Source organism: Hirundo rustica, chromosome 2 (assembly GCF_015227805.2).
Source record: "Hirundo rustica isolate bHirRus1 chromosome 2, bHirRus1.pri.v3, whole genome shotgun sequence".
NCBI classification, from domain to species: Eukaryota; Metazoa; Chordata; class Aves; order Passeriformes; family Hirundinidae; genus Hirundo; species Hirundo rustica.
In genome coordinates this window covers 116,269,728-116,283,992 of record NC_053451.1, presented here as the reverse complement: position 1 = coordinate 116,283,992, position 14,265 = coordinate 116,269,728, and the positions used below count along the sequence as shown (strand labels likewise).

The 14,265-nt window shown below is 44.3% G+C and overlaps 1 protein-coding gene across 4 annotated transcripts in view; it reads right to left on the bottom strand.

Annotated features, from left to right (window-relative positions):
• Window positions 1-14,265, bottom strand: part of ERG (ETS transcription factor ERG) — a 142,493-nt gene that overhangs the window by 14,544 nt on the left and 113,684 nt on the right. For 3 of the 4 annotated variants that reach the window (XM_058419399.1, XM_040056205.1, XM_040056204.1), the window contains 3 exons: window positions 5,065-5,216; window positions 1,201-1,404; window positions 228-308 (listed from right to left, as the gene is read on the bottom strand). In XM_058419399.1, the coding sequence (XP_058275382.1) occupies window positions 228-308; window positions 1,201-1,404; window positions 5,065-5,216 (437 nt within the window). The remainder of the gene's footprint in view (window positions 1-227; window positions 309-1,200; window positions 1,405-5,064; window positions 5,217-14,265) is intronic. The other variant, XM_058419398.1, reaches the window with a different exon arrangement.

Here is a 14,265-nt window from a genome sequence, read left to right as displayed (position 1 = left end):
CTTGCAGGACACAAGAAACTTTTGCACCATTTTCGCACCACCTGGTCCTGCGTGGTCTCACCTTTTCTCTGTGTGTCTGTGCAGAAAACACACAGACAGCAGGGAGGGGATTCTCTTGCCTCCCTCCTGATTTACCACTTCCTTTTTTTTTTAGCAATCAGCCCATGGAAAGGAACCCTGTGCTGTTAGAAGATGACCTACAGCAGTGGGAGCAGTGCCAGCATTACCTGTGTTTCTAGCATGCATTAACCGTGGAGAGTTTTGTAAGGCCTTATCAACATCATCTGAAGTCAAATGTGGAAGAGGAGCTACAAAACAAAACAAAAAGCAACACCAAAATGTAAAAAAAATCGCGAATTATCTTTTTAAACCATATTTTCCCCTGACAGGATTGCCTGAATGTGAATCTATCAACAGCCTGCAGTTTGGAGGGAGGTATGTGGGCTATGGGGTAAATCAGGGCATCCATTTATCCAATATCATAATTTATTGTTATGAATGCACAAAATTTCTGGCTGGTTATTGACAGTGTGCGTGTGGAGGAGACTGCACCGCACTGGTGTTGCAATGCTTGGTGTTTTTTACTCTAAAAACTATGTTCATTTTAACTTCTTTAAACTGAGACACATTTTCCTAAAGCTTAGGTGAAAGCCCTCAATCCAGGTAATCCCTAGTCCCTTTTTTCCCATTGAAATTCTAGCCATGCACTACAATTAATTTGCATTTGGACTTCAGGGACTGTCCATTTTTTCCCATGAATTTACAGGTATTTTTTTTATTCAATTCAGTTGAATCTTCCCGATCCTACCCGGCATACAGCAAACTGCTGCCAGTCCTTAGAATCATGCCTGGAATTCACTTTATGAATCAATTGCACTCTCGATTAGTTAAAATGGAAAGAAATGAGTATGTGACCAGAAAAAACATTAGCACTGAACCCCATGTGATTTCTCTTCCTGCTGAATATGCTGAGCTTCAACTCGATTTTTCTCTGAGATGGATACATAGAAAGAGCCCCTAATTCTTCTCTTTGATAAACATGAGTGAAATAATTTGGAATCTTTCCATCAAACCCAACAGGATTTGGGCTGGGCTCCCTCTTATGTTCTGAGGAACAGCGACACTTGCAACAGACATTTGAAAACCCAGTTATTCACGGCAATTCGGACCGACTGCAGGCACGACGGAGGACTGGCTTACTCTCTCTGAGGTAGTGTAGGTGTGACAGGAGGATGTCTGCATTGTAGCTGGGGGTGAGCCTCTGGAAGTCATCCTTGGTCATTTTGCAGAGCTCCTTGCCGTCGATGTTCTGGAAGAGCAGGATGTCCACGTCCGGCAGCCCGTACTCCTTGACCGCCCACTCCAGCCACTGGCGCACGTGGTCGGTGCTCCACAGCGTGGGGTCTGCGGGGGCCACACAGCGGAAAATCAGGCAGGGAAGGGGAATTTATCTTTTAGCTTCTTTTTTTAGCCAGAGCTGGGATTAAATGCTCGAGACAGCATTTCTTGTTTGGACTCAGATGTTTATTAATTCTCATCTATGTTACAGTCGCACAAGCCGTGAGTTCTACAGCACTTCTAGATAGCAAAGTGAAAAATGGAGCTCTATCTGTCTCTCTACAAGGCTTTCAAGGAGAAACTGTCCAATTAAGAAATGATACATAAATTATTTTTACTTTTAACCCAAAAACCAACCACTCGTGGTCCGCAATGCAGATTTTTCTATCCAATTACCAAATACCAACCAAACCCAGGAAGAAAGTGAAAAAGAAGAACTCAGCCTTTACCGTAAAACCTCCATCTTGCTTTATAGATATCACTATATTCTAAAACCTTAAACTCTAAGTTTTCTACCCTGTGATATCACACACTTCTATCCAAACTCCACACCCATAATCCCAGTGCTGTCACTCAATTTTGGAAACCTTCTCCACGGCCTCAAGTCAAATGCAGTGTTTGCTGGGGGCTCAGTGCCTGTCAGCACAGAAAGTCTGGAATTCTCAGTGCCCAGGGCTCCAGCAGGGAATTGCTGAGGCACTGGACTGATGCGTGGCTACGTGAAGCCAGGGTGTTATTAGCCTCATACCCTGAGGGATGCCCACAGCCTCAGAAATGGCTTATAGAAATTAGTGAAGATGACATGATTGGAGGTGTCTGGAAAAGCAAAAAGGTTTTAATTAAAGCAGGAAATAACAAACTATACAAAACAAAAGAGTGAAGGCTGTGCACGGCACAGGGAGGCACCTTACACCTGCTGAGACACCCTGAAAATGCACAGATAATCTCCGTGCTCTCTCTTAAGCATGTTTTGATTGAGGAGGGGTTTTTGGCATGCTGCCCAATAGAAAATAGCTACAGTTCTTATTTCAAAGACCCAACAGGTGCCTTTGTGCTGGCACCGGGCCAATTACGGTGAGAAGAGCATCGAAGTTTCTGGTTCTTTTTCCTTGTAAGTTCAGGGATGAAACTTAAACTCTTTCCTAATGTGGAAGCACCTGTTAAGGTGTGGGAGTGCATGGCAACGCTGGACCAGTGCAAAATAATCCCCTCTTTACTGACTGCTGGAGGAGTTAATTTGGTGTTGGGAGTTAATTGTTGGTGCTCCCCCTGAGTGCGAGGGAGAACTGTGGAGAGCTGTGAGCTCTGAGTGTTAACAGCAAACCCTGTGCTGACGAGTGAGCTCCTTCTCCCACTCAGCTCTTCTGCCTCATTGTTTTTTAGGCCATTTTAGTCACAGATTAACAGAGCTTCTGGCCCACCGACAGCACTGCAAGCTGTAGCTGAACAATTTCCAAAACTCTCTGTTCAATCCTTATCTTTATTCAAGTGAAATTTCCACTCGAGTCTGAAAGAATCTTTCTTGGGTGCAGGCTAAATCAGCACTCAGAGATTTGGGTGGTTATTTCAGAAACTGGAATGGGTCTCTAGTTAATAATATTGGAATATAATATTAAAATATTCTGCATTTTCTTTCCCAGATTGCTGTGTTTTACATTGCTACACCTGCGTGGGTTTGCACTCAATACCTGAAGTGTTAGCAAAACCATCTAGGGAAAAAGAGCCTCAAACAGTCGAGATTTCTAGCAAAATGTTTTTTAATGAATCCTTAATTTTAACTTCATTTTCTATTTCTCTCCCATTCTACTCTTCCTTGTTTTTGAGTAAGGAACTAACAACACAGAGGTCCCTCAGCTCATAGAATTTATACTTTTTGCAGAGAAAAGATTAAAGCCAAGGTAAAAAAAAAAAAAATTCTTCAAGGCTTTCTTCCTTATAATCTAAATGAGTCTGTGATTTTGTGATATCCTCAAGGCTGAGAATGGAGTACATGGAGGTCAACTGGCTGTTGTCCATCCCATGAAAATCTGGGACATGAATGGCAGCCTAAATTGGTTTTCCATGGCTTAACTTCAGTGCCATTCTCTCTATTTTCACTGTTGTTCAGGCTGGTCTGAAAGAGGTGGAGATCCCCTGAATTCCACCAAAAAACACTTAAAATAATGCCTCCATCTGGTATGAAATAATCAGGAATCTAGAGGGGTGCAAGTCTGGTGGTAAATCTTGGGTCTTGATGAGAGCACACCTACAGCAGAGAACCCTGAAAACTTCGGTTTGCTCTGAAGTAAACAACCAAACACCAGGAAAATTAACAAAATATTTTCATTATGTCTGTAATTTTGAAACACCCCTTAATTATGATAAATAGAAAGCTACCACCACTGGAAATGTGAATTTTATTTCTAACTTTACCACATGACCTGCACACTGCCTATGCAATAATCAAAACAAATTGATTTTTGCCCATTAACTTCTTCAAGTGACCTCAAAAAGGCAAGGCTGTGACTGTGACCATCTGGCTCCTCAATGGACATTCAAACCCATCTCAAACACACCTCCAGGAATACACTAAATAAAAAAATCCCTTGCTGAGCTAGTCATGCTAAGGATTACTAAAAGACTTTAAAAAAAGAAGTGCCAAACACCAGGAAGAGAAATGTTTTAGGAGAACATTCAAAAGCTGTGTATTTCAGTATTGGCAGGACACTCATTATTCAGAGCATCACTCTCCTGTCTCCAGAACAGAATTGACAATACCATTGCAGAGGACACTGCAACAGATTTGTCCACACCTTTCTTGACAAATAACTGAAATAATCACAGCTTGCAAAATTTGCCACAGTCAGTACTCTTGCATGTCTAAGCAACCGAAAAACTGTAAGAATATTAAGCAACCTGGCAGAGATAGAAACATTTCAGGCAAGCACCTCTCTGCTGGAGAGGAACCAGCAGAAAAACATTCCCTCCTGGCTGCTGGTGTTGAGTTTACCCTGTGCAGATCCTGTGGTTTAGGAACACCCACAGATGCCATGGTGCTGTGACTTGGAAATAGGCACATTAATTACTCTGCAGAGTATTCCAGGTCTGTTTGGAGGACAAGGCAGCCAGAAGTGACAAGAAGGCAGCAGCCTTCTTGTCCCATCAACTGTTGAATCCCACAGCCAAGCCTGCCAAGGCTGACCAAGAATTTCTCAATTGTGCTCTTACATTGCAGTGGAGTTGTCAGTTTGCTTATTAAAATGTTTCATGCTGCCCAGACTCCGGGGATAACCCACATAAAGGCCTTTCATGCCCTACTTGATTCTACAGAAGCTACTTTTTGGTATTTTCAAAGATAATCTGTGCTACAGTGACCCTTTCTCTCTCTCTCCCCCACACACCCTGCACACAGCTTGTCCAAAGGATTAAGAAACAGAGGTGCTTCTTCCTTTTGCCCACTTTAGGGTGAAATCCTCCAAAAGGAGCTACAGGGGTCAGATAAGATCTGAGTGCCTGTTATCAGCCCGTTCTGCTGCCGAAATGGGAAGAACAGATTGAGGAGGTGTCCTCTCTGTGATTCTCCTCAGCTCATTCTCTCAATAACCCCTAAAAATTACTGCTCTTCTCCTCCTGATGGCCCGCATCACTACTTTCCTCCAAACCCTCTTAAAAAATCTTAGTGGGCTTGAGGGAAATGCATTTTTTTTTTTTTTTTTTAGCTTGCAGTTTTGTTGTAGAGGGTCTAACCTGCTGGCACAATGACTCTTCGTTCGTTGGTTGTCATGTTCGGGGGTGGAACGTGCTTCTCCTCCATGTAGTTTCCATAGTTCATCCCCACACTGTCTGAGCTGCTGACCATCTTCCCTCCTTTTGCCACGCTGCAGTCATCTGGAGAATTCCTAGACAGACAAGAAAGGTGTGCTTCCGTTATTATTCCAGTCCTTATTAATATCACCGGCAGAGAATCACCTGGAATGAAATGGAAAACTGGGAGTCGAGCACCTGGAAAACCCAGTACCCCCCACCCAGTGACTCTGCAGATCCCTTCAGCTGTCTAGAAACACCAGCCAGGTTCAATGGACCATATATTTATTTCTCATATCACAGGATCAGGCCCTCATATCTCTCCAGAAATTATAAATACTAATAATTTAATTCCAGACATGGAATGGAGGCTTGGTCATGAGCTTGTTCAGCCTGGCGGCTGCAAGGAGCTGCATTTCCCTCTCCAAACAACTCACAGACAACTGAGAAACACAGAAATGCACTTATTGCATATTTTCTGGGGGAAAACTATTCTTAGTCGCCGTTGTCCAAGCAGCCCAAGGCTTGGAGAGCTGCCCACCTCCACTGCCATCGTTGTTCCACACTCAGTTGCACTCCATGTCATGCAATGTATTCACATTTCTATGTAAGGCTCACAAGAAAAAGGAGTATTTGCCAAAGCCATGATTCAAAATACCACACGCATGACTGGAAAAACCTTTCAGCTCCTGCCTAGCTCAGCCTCCACGGCACTGTAGTCAAGACAGGGAAATCTGCAGAGGATCTGCAACCAGACACCTCTTTAATTTTGGCTTTGCTTTCTGAATAGAGTCTTTAGGTTTAACATCCCACAGGGGGTTCCCTAATGGCATTTTAATTGCATCACAGTTTTCTTTCTGGCAGACACAGACATATTTGTCCCTTAATTTAATGTCTACAACGTGTTTCATCAGAGGGAGAAAAATTGTTACAAAAATCAAAATAAAGAACTCAGCCATGGGGAATACCTTTAAAAGTAAAGAGGTTGTTTGGCAAGGGAAGAAGGGTGTTAGCTGGGGTTTGGTTTCTTCAGCAGTACCTCATTATTAACAAGCTTTCCTTTAGTCCTGCTGTTTAACTCCTGAAATCGTGCCGTGGTCTCACTAAACAAGAGGCAAGTCATAGATCCATGGAATCACGGAATCACAGAATGGGTTGGGAGGGAAGGGAATTTAAAGAACACTCAGTTCCACCCCCTGCCATGGCAGGGACACCTTCCACTGTCCCAGGCTGCTCCAAGCCCCAGTGTCCAACCTGGCCTTGGGCACTGCCAGGGATCCAGGGGCAGCCACAGCAGCCAGGGCCTGCCCACCCACACAGGGAAGGATTTTTTCCCAATATCCCATCTAACTCTGTCCTCCTTCAGTTTAAGGCCTTGTCCCCCTTGTCCTGTCACTCCAGGTATTTGTCCAAAGTCCCTCTCCAGCTCTCTCGGAGCCCCTTTTAAGCCCTGTGACTCAGTTGTGTTGACTGCTGAGCACTACCATGGTTCAGGAACTAATCCAGTTACAATTCTCACATAAGTGTTTTATAAAAAGAACCGGCACTTGGAAAGCTGAAAAACTAGTGTACATCTTAAATACTAAAAGAAAATACAAAATATAGCATTATTTTTGCCACACAGTGTTTCTACTAATTTTACCCTTCTGTGTTAGGGCAGGTATTAAAAGAAAAAAATCAACTGCTGCTGACTTTCAGTTTAAAAATCAAATATATCACAGAGATCACTCAATGGTTGACAGCATCATCTTTAGGAGAAGGAAGAAGGCCTTGAATGTTGCCTGGAAAACGTTGGCTTCACACACTTTTTCCAGGATGCCTCTAAACACATCCCATATGAAATGTGCCCTGTGTAAAAACCCTGCAACTGCTCCATCAGCCCCAAGACTGAAAAACAACCAGGAGGGAAAGCACAGTCAGCACCTGCCACTGTGTGGTGGTGAATTCAGCCCTTCCTCTCACAACCAGAGCACTTGGGCAATATTTTCTCAGGTTTAGTTTTGCTCTCCTACCACACACCACTAAATATAACCCTGGGATGCAGCCTGTTTCTGTCCAAACAGAGCAGAGCAAAACAAAGCTGCTTATTGTTTCAGACATAAATGCTGAAGGAGAGCTTTTGTGATGGTTCCTTGTGAGTGAAATGTTGGCTTTTTCTTTCACAAATACAAATGGCATAAATGCATGAGTGAGTCTGGATAAATTATGGATATTTGGAAACATCCTCCACCACCTGCCCTTATACCTGTGCAGATGTGGACCCCGACTTCCAAAAGCAATCCTGTTACAAAGAACTATTTGGTCCATTCAGGGATTTTTTTTTTTTTTTAGGAAACAGAGAGCTAGCAACAGCCTTTAGTTTAACTGGCACAGTTATTTAATTTTGGGTTTTTTTCTGGGTAAAGAAACTTGGGATAAAGGGGCTCCAAAGTGAAATATCCCATCAGCAGCAGCCTACGGCACTTCTACAGGCAACGGTGCATTAAAAACACTCTTGTAAACACTGAGCAGTAAATGATGTGAAAGATCCAGTAGCTTTTGGCAACCTGACAGGGCTTCTGAGATGCTTTTCTGATCTGAATATAAACAGACAGGGGTGGGGAAGAAGATCATAAATAAGTCATAACTTTTCATTAAAATCCAGAAGCAGATGGTCAAGAGTTTTGTCCCTTTAGCTCAGTGGGTGGACAAGCAAATCCCCCATCCATCAAATCTCCTAAGACCACGCTTAATTTCAGGCATGGAATCAGCTCCATGGGATTTAACAGGACTACTCTGGTACTTCAAATTGAGTGTGTGCCCTAAACCACTGAGCCAGGACTTAACTGCCTGGAACAAACTTCTACAGTACAGAAAGCAAAACCAAAAATGCAAGCAGACGCAAGAAAATGGTGTTTCTAGTGTCCAGAACAACAAGAGAGTGATTGTCTACGGAGGGGTTTTTTTTGGGACTTTCTGTGAGTCTGCTTTATTTCTGAACCACCAGGGGAGCAGGGTGGAAAAGCAGCTTTTTGGAAAGTGTGCTCAAGATGAAGGGTGCAGCTCTGCAGTGATTCATCCCCAGGTCCAGGTCTGAAATGAAACCTGAGATGTTTTCTTTCACGGCTGCCTGTTATTTTTGCCCTTTGTAAATATACTGTGTTACACCTGGAATTCACAAAAAAAAAAAAAAAAAAAAAAAAAAAAAAAAAAAGTAAGACTACACACAATCATACTACCCAAGAACATTTCGTCCAGTCTTGAGCTGATCAATGTCTGCTGAGAAAGTATTTTCTCCTTGGACCTGAAAGCCTCACCTTTATGCAGGGCTACTTAAAATCAAGCTGATTTGATAGTTAAATTTATCACCCACTCCTACTGAAGCTAGTTGGAGTTTTGCCAGCCATTGATTCTGATGAAAGCAGATGTAAGTTCATAAATAACTGTATGAAACACATTTTTTTCCTTTTCACTATGCTACTATTTTCCCCAGGTGACATGAAACACCTGCGTTGTGCTGAAGTGCAAGGTGTCAGAGAAATTCAGATTAGGAATCATCAAAACCCTGCATGTGTCATTCCCATAATATAAACTCCTCTGTTCAATATTTCTGAGTTGCAGAGGGAAATAAATGAGAAAGAAATGTATTCTCCAAATATCTACGTGTCTTCACAAGTTTATTTAATAAGCACAGTTTGGACTTCAGAGGTTGCTACAAGGTCAGCTCATGCTGAGGGCATTGCAAAGCTTGCTCAGTCTCATCCTCATTCACTGCAGCCACTCAAGCTCTCGTGAATTTGGTCAGTGCTTCCTTCCCAAGAAGTTTGTCACTGAAAAAGTGGCCCATGAAGAAAAAACCTGAAACTTTCCTGAAATTTGTTAGTCTGAAGTACTGTGGGGACAGCCAGATGCTCCCAGGTGAGAAGGAGCCTGTGCTGAGACTCTGAAAAGCATTTCCAGGGGTGATTTTGGAGGCTTCAGCACTTGTCAGAGAATCCCAGAATCACAGAATGGTTTAGGTTGGAAGGGAACTTGAAGATCATCTCGTTCCACCCCCTGCCATGGCAGGGACACCTTCCACTGTCCCAGGCTGCTCCAAGCCCCAGTGTCCAACCTGGCCTTGGGCACTGCCAGGGATCCAGGGGCAGCCACAGCTGCTCTGGGCACCCTGTGCCAGGGCCTCAACACCCTCACAGGGAACAATTCCTGATTCCCAATCTCCCATCCAGCCCTGCCCTCTGGCACTGGGAAGCCATTCCCTGTGTCCTGTCCCTCCATTCCTTGGGAATTGTCTCTCTCCAGGTTTCCTGGGGCTCCTTCAGGCCCTGCAAGGCCACCCTGAGCTCAGCCCAAAGCTTCTCCTGGCCAGGCTGAACAATGCCAGCTCTGCCAGCCTTTCCTCCCAGCAGAGCTGCTCCATCCCTCTGCTCGCCCTGGTGCCTCTTCTGGACTCCCTTCCAAGACTTCTTGTGAGAGCAAAATTTCCCACAGAGAGCTCCAGCACAATAGAGGCACGAAAATGCCAGAAAACTCACACTGGTTGGAACATCCCTGGGGTGCTCCCACAGGCTCTTGACCAACTGCTCAGTGACCTGGGCTGGGGAGCTGTACACAAAGATGTAAAAAAATGAGTAGGTGAGTAATTGGAAAAGGGGATGGACCAGGTGGGAACGAGCTGCCAGCTCTGTGGAAGGCAGGGAAGTCCCCCAGATGCACACCACTGGCTAAAGCTGCTTAAACCGGTGCTGAAGCCATGGCTAATCTTCACTATAAGGTGTCAAAAGCAGCCCTGAGAAGACAAAAGAAAAAAAAAAAAGGAAACTGTCAGAGTCCAGGGCATTCCTTTGGTTGCCCTGGAGGGTCAGAGATCTGGGCAGAGGGGTCTGGGACCTGGACAGGAGGGTCTGGAACCCTGGCACAGAGCCCAGGAAGATACTGGCTTTGATCTCAGTCCATGGGAAAGGCTTCCTACATTGCAAGATGAATTACAGGCCACAAGAGTGTGAAAGGTAGTAGTTTAGCTTATCACAGGGTGAAAAATCATAGTTTTGGGTTTTTTACTATGGAAGTAGATGGGAGCAAGATGGAGGATTTTGGGTGTTGTCTCTTGCTGCTTCTTTCTTCTTCCTTCACTCCATTTTCTGAAGTGACGGTGGCACAAAGTAGTTTAAGGAGATTGGGTCAGAGTAGAGATGACCTTTTTAGAATAGACAGTAGTATTGGCAAATAATTACAAATAAAGAGTACGTAACAATTAGTATAAGAGGCAGTGACAGCCCAGTGTGGGAGGAGTCGCCAGATGCCCGAGCTGCTGCACAGACCTTTGTTGGGCACTGAGAGAATTGTAAGATAAGAAACAATAAACAAAGCGCGCAGCCTTGAAAATCAGAACCTGAAGACTCCGTCTCTTTCCTGTGTCTGGCTCAGGGCTTTGCAGAAGGCAAAAGATTCTAAAGCTACCTGAGTATTGGGAACAGAACCCGAGAGGAAACTGCAGTCATCCCTGGGCTCCTCAGTCGTGGCACTGCCCTGCTCTGTGTAGGGCTTTGCGTGGTCCGGCAGGCCCAGCAGCTGTGGCCATGGAGAGGCTGGAATGGGACATCCCCCTGCAAACAGAGCACCCAGAGCTGGGGCAAACACCTCTGTGTGGGGTGCCAGGGCTCGGTGGGTGCTCAGGGTTACGTGGGGCTGGCCCAGGGTCACCCACAGATGTCACCTGGAGGCACCTCTGGCTCCTTTCTCCTCCGACAGCGCACACGGAGCTGTTGGATTTCTGTAAACAAGGCGCTTTTTTTATTGAGCTGTACACGCAGCAACCCTCCACCTCCAATCGAACAATAACTTTGGCTAATTCAACCTCCTCATTTTCTTTTTTTATTTTCTTCCCCTGAGCTTTCCCCAGCTATCCTGCAGCCCACAGTGAGCCTCAAGGCCATGGTGGCAAACGCAGGCAATCGGCGTCTGGCTCACTAGAGGCCAGTCAAGCTATAAATATTCCCAGCCTGGCTCTTTGTGCTCCCAGTGCGGGGAAACAGCTGGTTTAAGTTTGACTGCACGTTGTCATTTCTCCATTAGTGCAAACACTTCAATATTTCTTACGTGTCAGGTTGGAGTGAAGAAAGGGAAAGCAGGGAAGGGGGTCACGGAAAGCCAAAGCTAAGAAGTGATGTTCTGTATATACATAATTTACAATTAGATCGCTGCCTGGGACAAGGCTGAGGTTTGACATGGTGATAGCTAGGCCAAAGCCACAACGACTTCCCAGTTGGCCTATAACTTTCAGGACCTATTTTCTCTTGTTTTTCTTTTATTATTTTTATAGAAATTCTATTATGATGGTAATGGATTACATTTCTCAAATTGTATTTCATTTCAAGAGCTTGTAAGGCTGTTGTATTTGTGGTTTCGTAAAATATGAAATACCAGGAGATGGGGCCCTTCCCAAGCCACACGTGCCTTCTTTTGTGGGAAGGGATCACATAGAAAGTCATGAAAATAGAGCATGCCAGGCATAAACAGAAGTGACATCTTGTATGGAAACCATAATCCCCTATGTCTGTGGAATGTCTGCTGATTTTCATGATTAGCACTGAGGGGCTGTGTGGGTGCAAAATGCCGAAGCCCACGATTAGGCACTTTTCCTTACCTTCTGTTTCGTCTTAAAAAGCTATTCCTAAACTTTAAATACTGAACACCCCCACCAATACTACCCTGATCAAAATGAAACACCCACTAATGACAGGGCAGAGGAGAAAACTCACCACCAGCTCTAAGTGCTCTGGACATGGTAAACCCTGTACAGGAAATCATAAAGCAATGATGGCAATAGTCCTGAATAATGCCAGCGATCACGACTCTTGTAGGGTCCTATGTCATTATTTGAAAATTATTTTTATATTTCACTGCCCATCTGAAAGCCTTCGGTCGCTGGGAATTCAGTGGTCAATCCCAAATGTAGCCATGATAATTATGAATGAGCCCATTATCCCAGACTGGAAAGCTGCTTATTTAGCACCTGCCAGCCCAGCACCCCCACCAAAAAGCTTCCAAAAAAATAGAATAGTTGTAGTATTAGTGAGCTGAGTTTGTTTTTCTCCTTGGCAACATGTTTGCCTCAAAACAGTGCCAAACCATGCCCCCACACACACGCAAGTGCTCATGTTAAGCTGGTGGATTTTTGGAGGAAAGAGGAGCTCCTTGAAGCAGTCACACATCCTGACTTTGCCATTTTTCCAGCTTGGGAGGCAGCCACCCCACCAACCACCCAGCCACTGGGAAAAAGCATTATCAGACTGAGATGTTCAATGTCTTCTTACCCAAAATCAATAACACTTTACACAGGCAGCTCCAATAAGGAAAATCATCCTTTTAGGATGAAGCTCCCAGCTCTGCCCTGGGCTGCAGTAAGGGCTGACTCTGCTGGTAATACCTTTTCTTTGGTTTTAGTATTAAGAGCTAGACATGGTTAAGGGATAAAGGGTTGTTATTTTGGTATTTAACAAGGATTTTTATGGTGTAATAATTTGTTAAGGTGAAATGTGCTGAAATGTATATATATCATAGAATGCATATACAATTGTATAGATTCTGTAAACTAGCATATTTAACAAAGATGTTTTAATGAGAGGCTTAAATGAATAGTGTGACATTTTTCTATTTTAAAGTATTTTTTTAATAATAATTTTGGTTTATAGGATATGTTTTAGAGGGGGCTTTTAAAGACAGTGTAAAGTTTTTTGGTTTTTGATCATGAGGGTTTTAAGATGTTTGGTTTTTTGGCTTAGTAGAATATTAGGATTATGTTAAGATATTAGGTTTAAAGAATTACAAGTATGTACGTTAAGGGTTTTGAGAATATATAAAAGGTATATAAAAATAAAAGGTAAAAAAAAAACCATCATGGCATCACTGGAGACAGAATCCCATGGCCTGTAGGGGAGTTTGGGTTGGGCTTGTTGTTTAGTCTGAGCTGAGGTTTCCCAGGAATCCCAGGCTGGATGCCGGTGGTGTGCCACCAGATGTGGAAGGCACCGCGCCCCGGCCGCAGGGTTGTGCTCCAGGGCTGGAAAAAGCCGTGCCTTGGGAAAACAAGTGATGTCAGGGTGGTGGATGCACATCAGCCCTGTCCCTGCACACGCTGGGCACTCATCAGGGACGGTCAAGAGGATGGGGCCAGAATTTTCAGTGATGGGATGAGGAGCAATAGCCGTAAACTGAACCACAAGAAGTTCCACCTCAACAGGGGGAAGAACTTCGTTGTGGAATAGCTGCCCAGGGAGAACAAGGAGTTTGGAGACATTCCAAACCCACCTGGATGTGTTCCTGCGCCACCTGCTCCAGGTGACCCTGCCTTGGCAACAGGGGTAATCTCCAGAGGAGCCTCCCAACCCCAACAAATTCCACAATTCAATGATTCTGTGATTCCGTGGAGCTGCCTAAATGCTCTAATTATATCCACCAGTACCACACCACGATGCAGAGGTGTCTCCTACAGCTTAAAGCCTCCCAGCCTGTATCCTGGGAGCAGGATGGATCTGCTGGAATCCAGAGCTCCACATGGATGAATTCTCCCTCCCCAGTGCCTGGGCACAGCAGCTGTCACACATCTTGATGGTACAAGGTACCTCAAAGACTCCCCACTCCAATTTGCTGGCTTGCATAGCACAAAGGATCTACTCCTTAGGAGACTTCACATCAAGGGAAAATGAAAAAAAAACCACCAGCAAAGAAACTCAAGTTCACCCTGGACTCTGAAAAGTCCTCCAGTGTGTCAGACGTTCTGAACTCAGGGAGTACAGAGGCTCTTTGATGAAAATTTGGGCAGTTACATGCAAAGAAAAATGGTATTTCCCAAAAGAGCCAGCACAAAAGATGTATTAAGTGATAATTTCATTCTCAAATGGTTTTCAAGCAACAACTGGTAGCACTTAAATCAACATTTTGCACATGATTAAATCCTAAGGACAACTAATTATTTCTGGCATTTCTTTAAAACTTCTCTATCGGCCAAGCTGATGTTGGAAAGTTTCTGCTGTGCTTTCACTGCAGTTAACTTTCAAAATACTTCTTCAATGAAATCACCACGCTGCTCAGAGCAAGAGAAATTTATCTGTGGCCTGAATAAGACTCTGTGTTCCACTTCAGCCTGCCTGAAAAAGATTGATT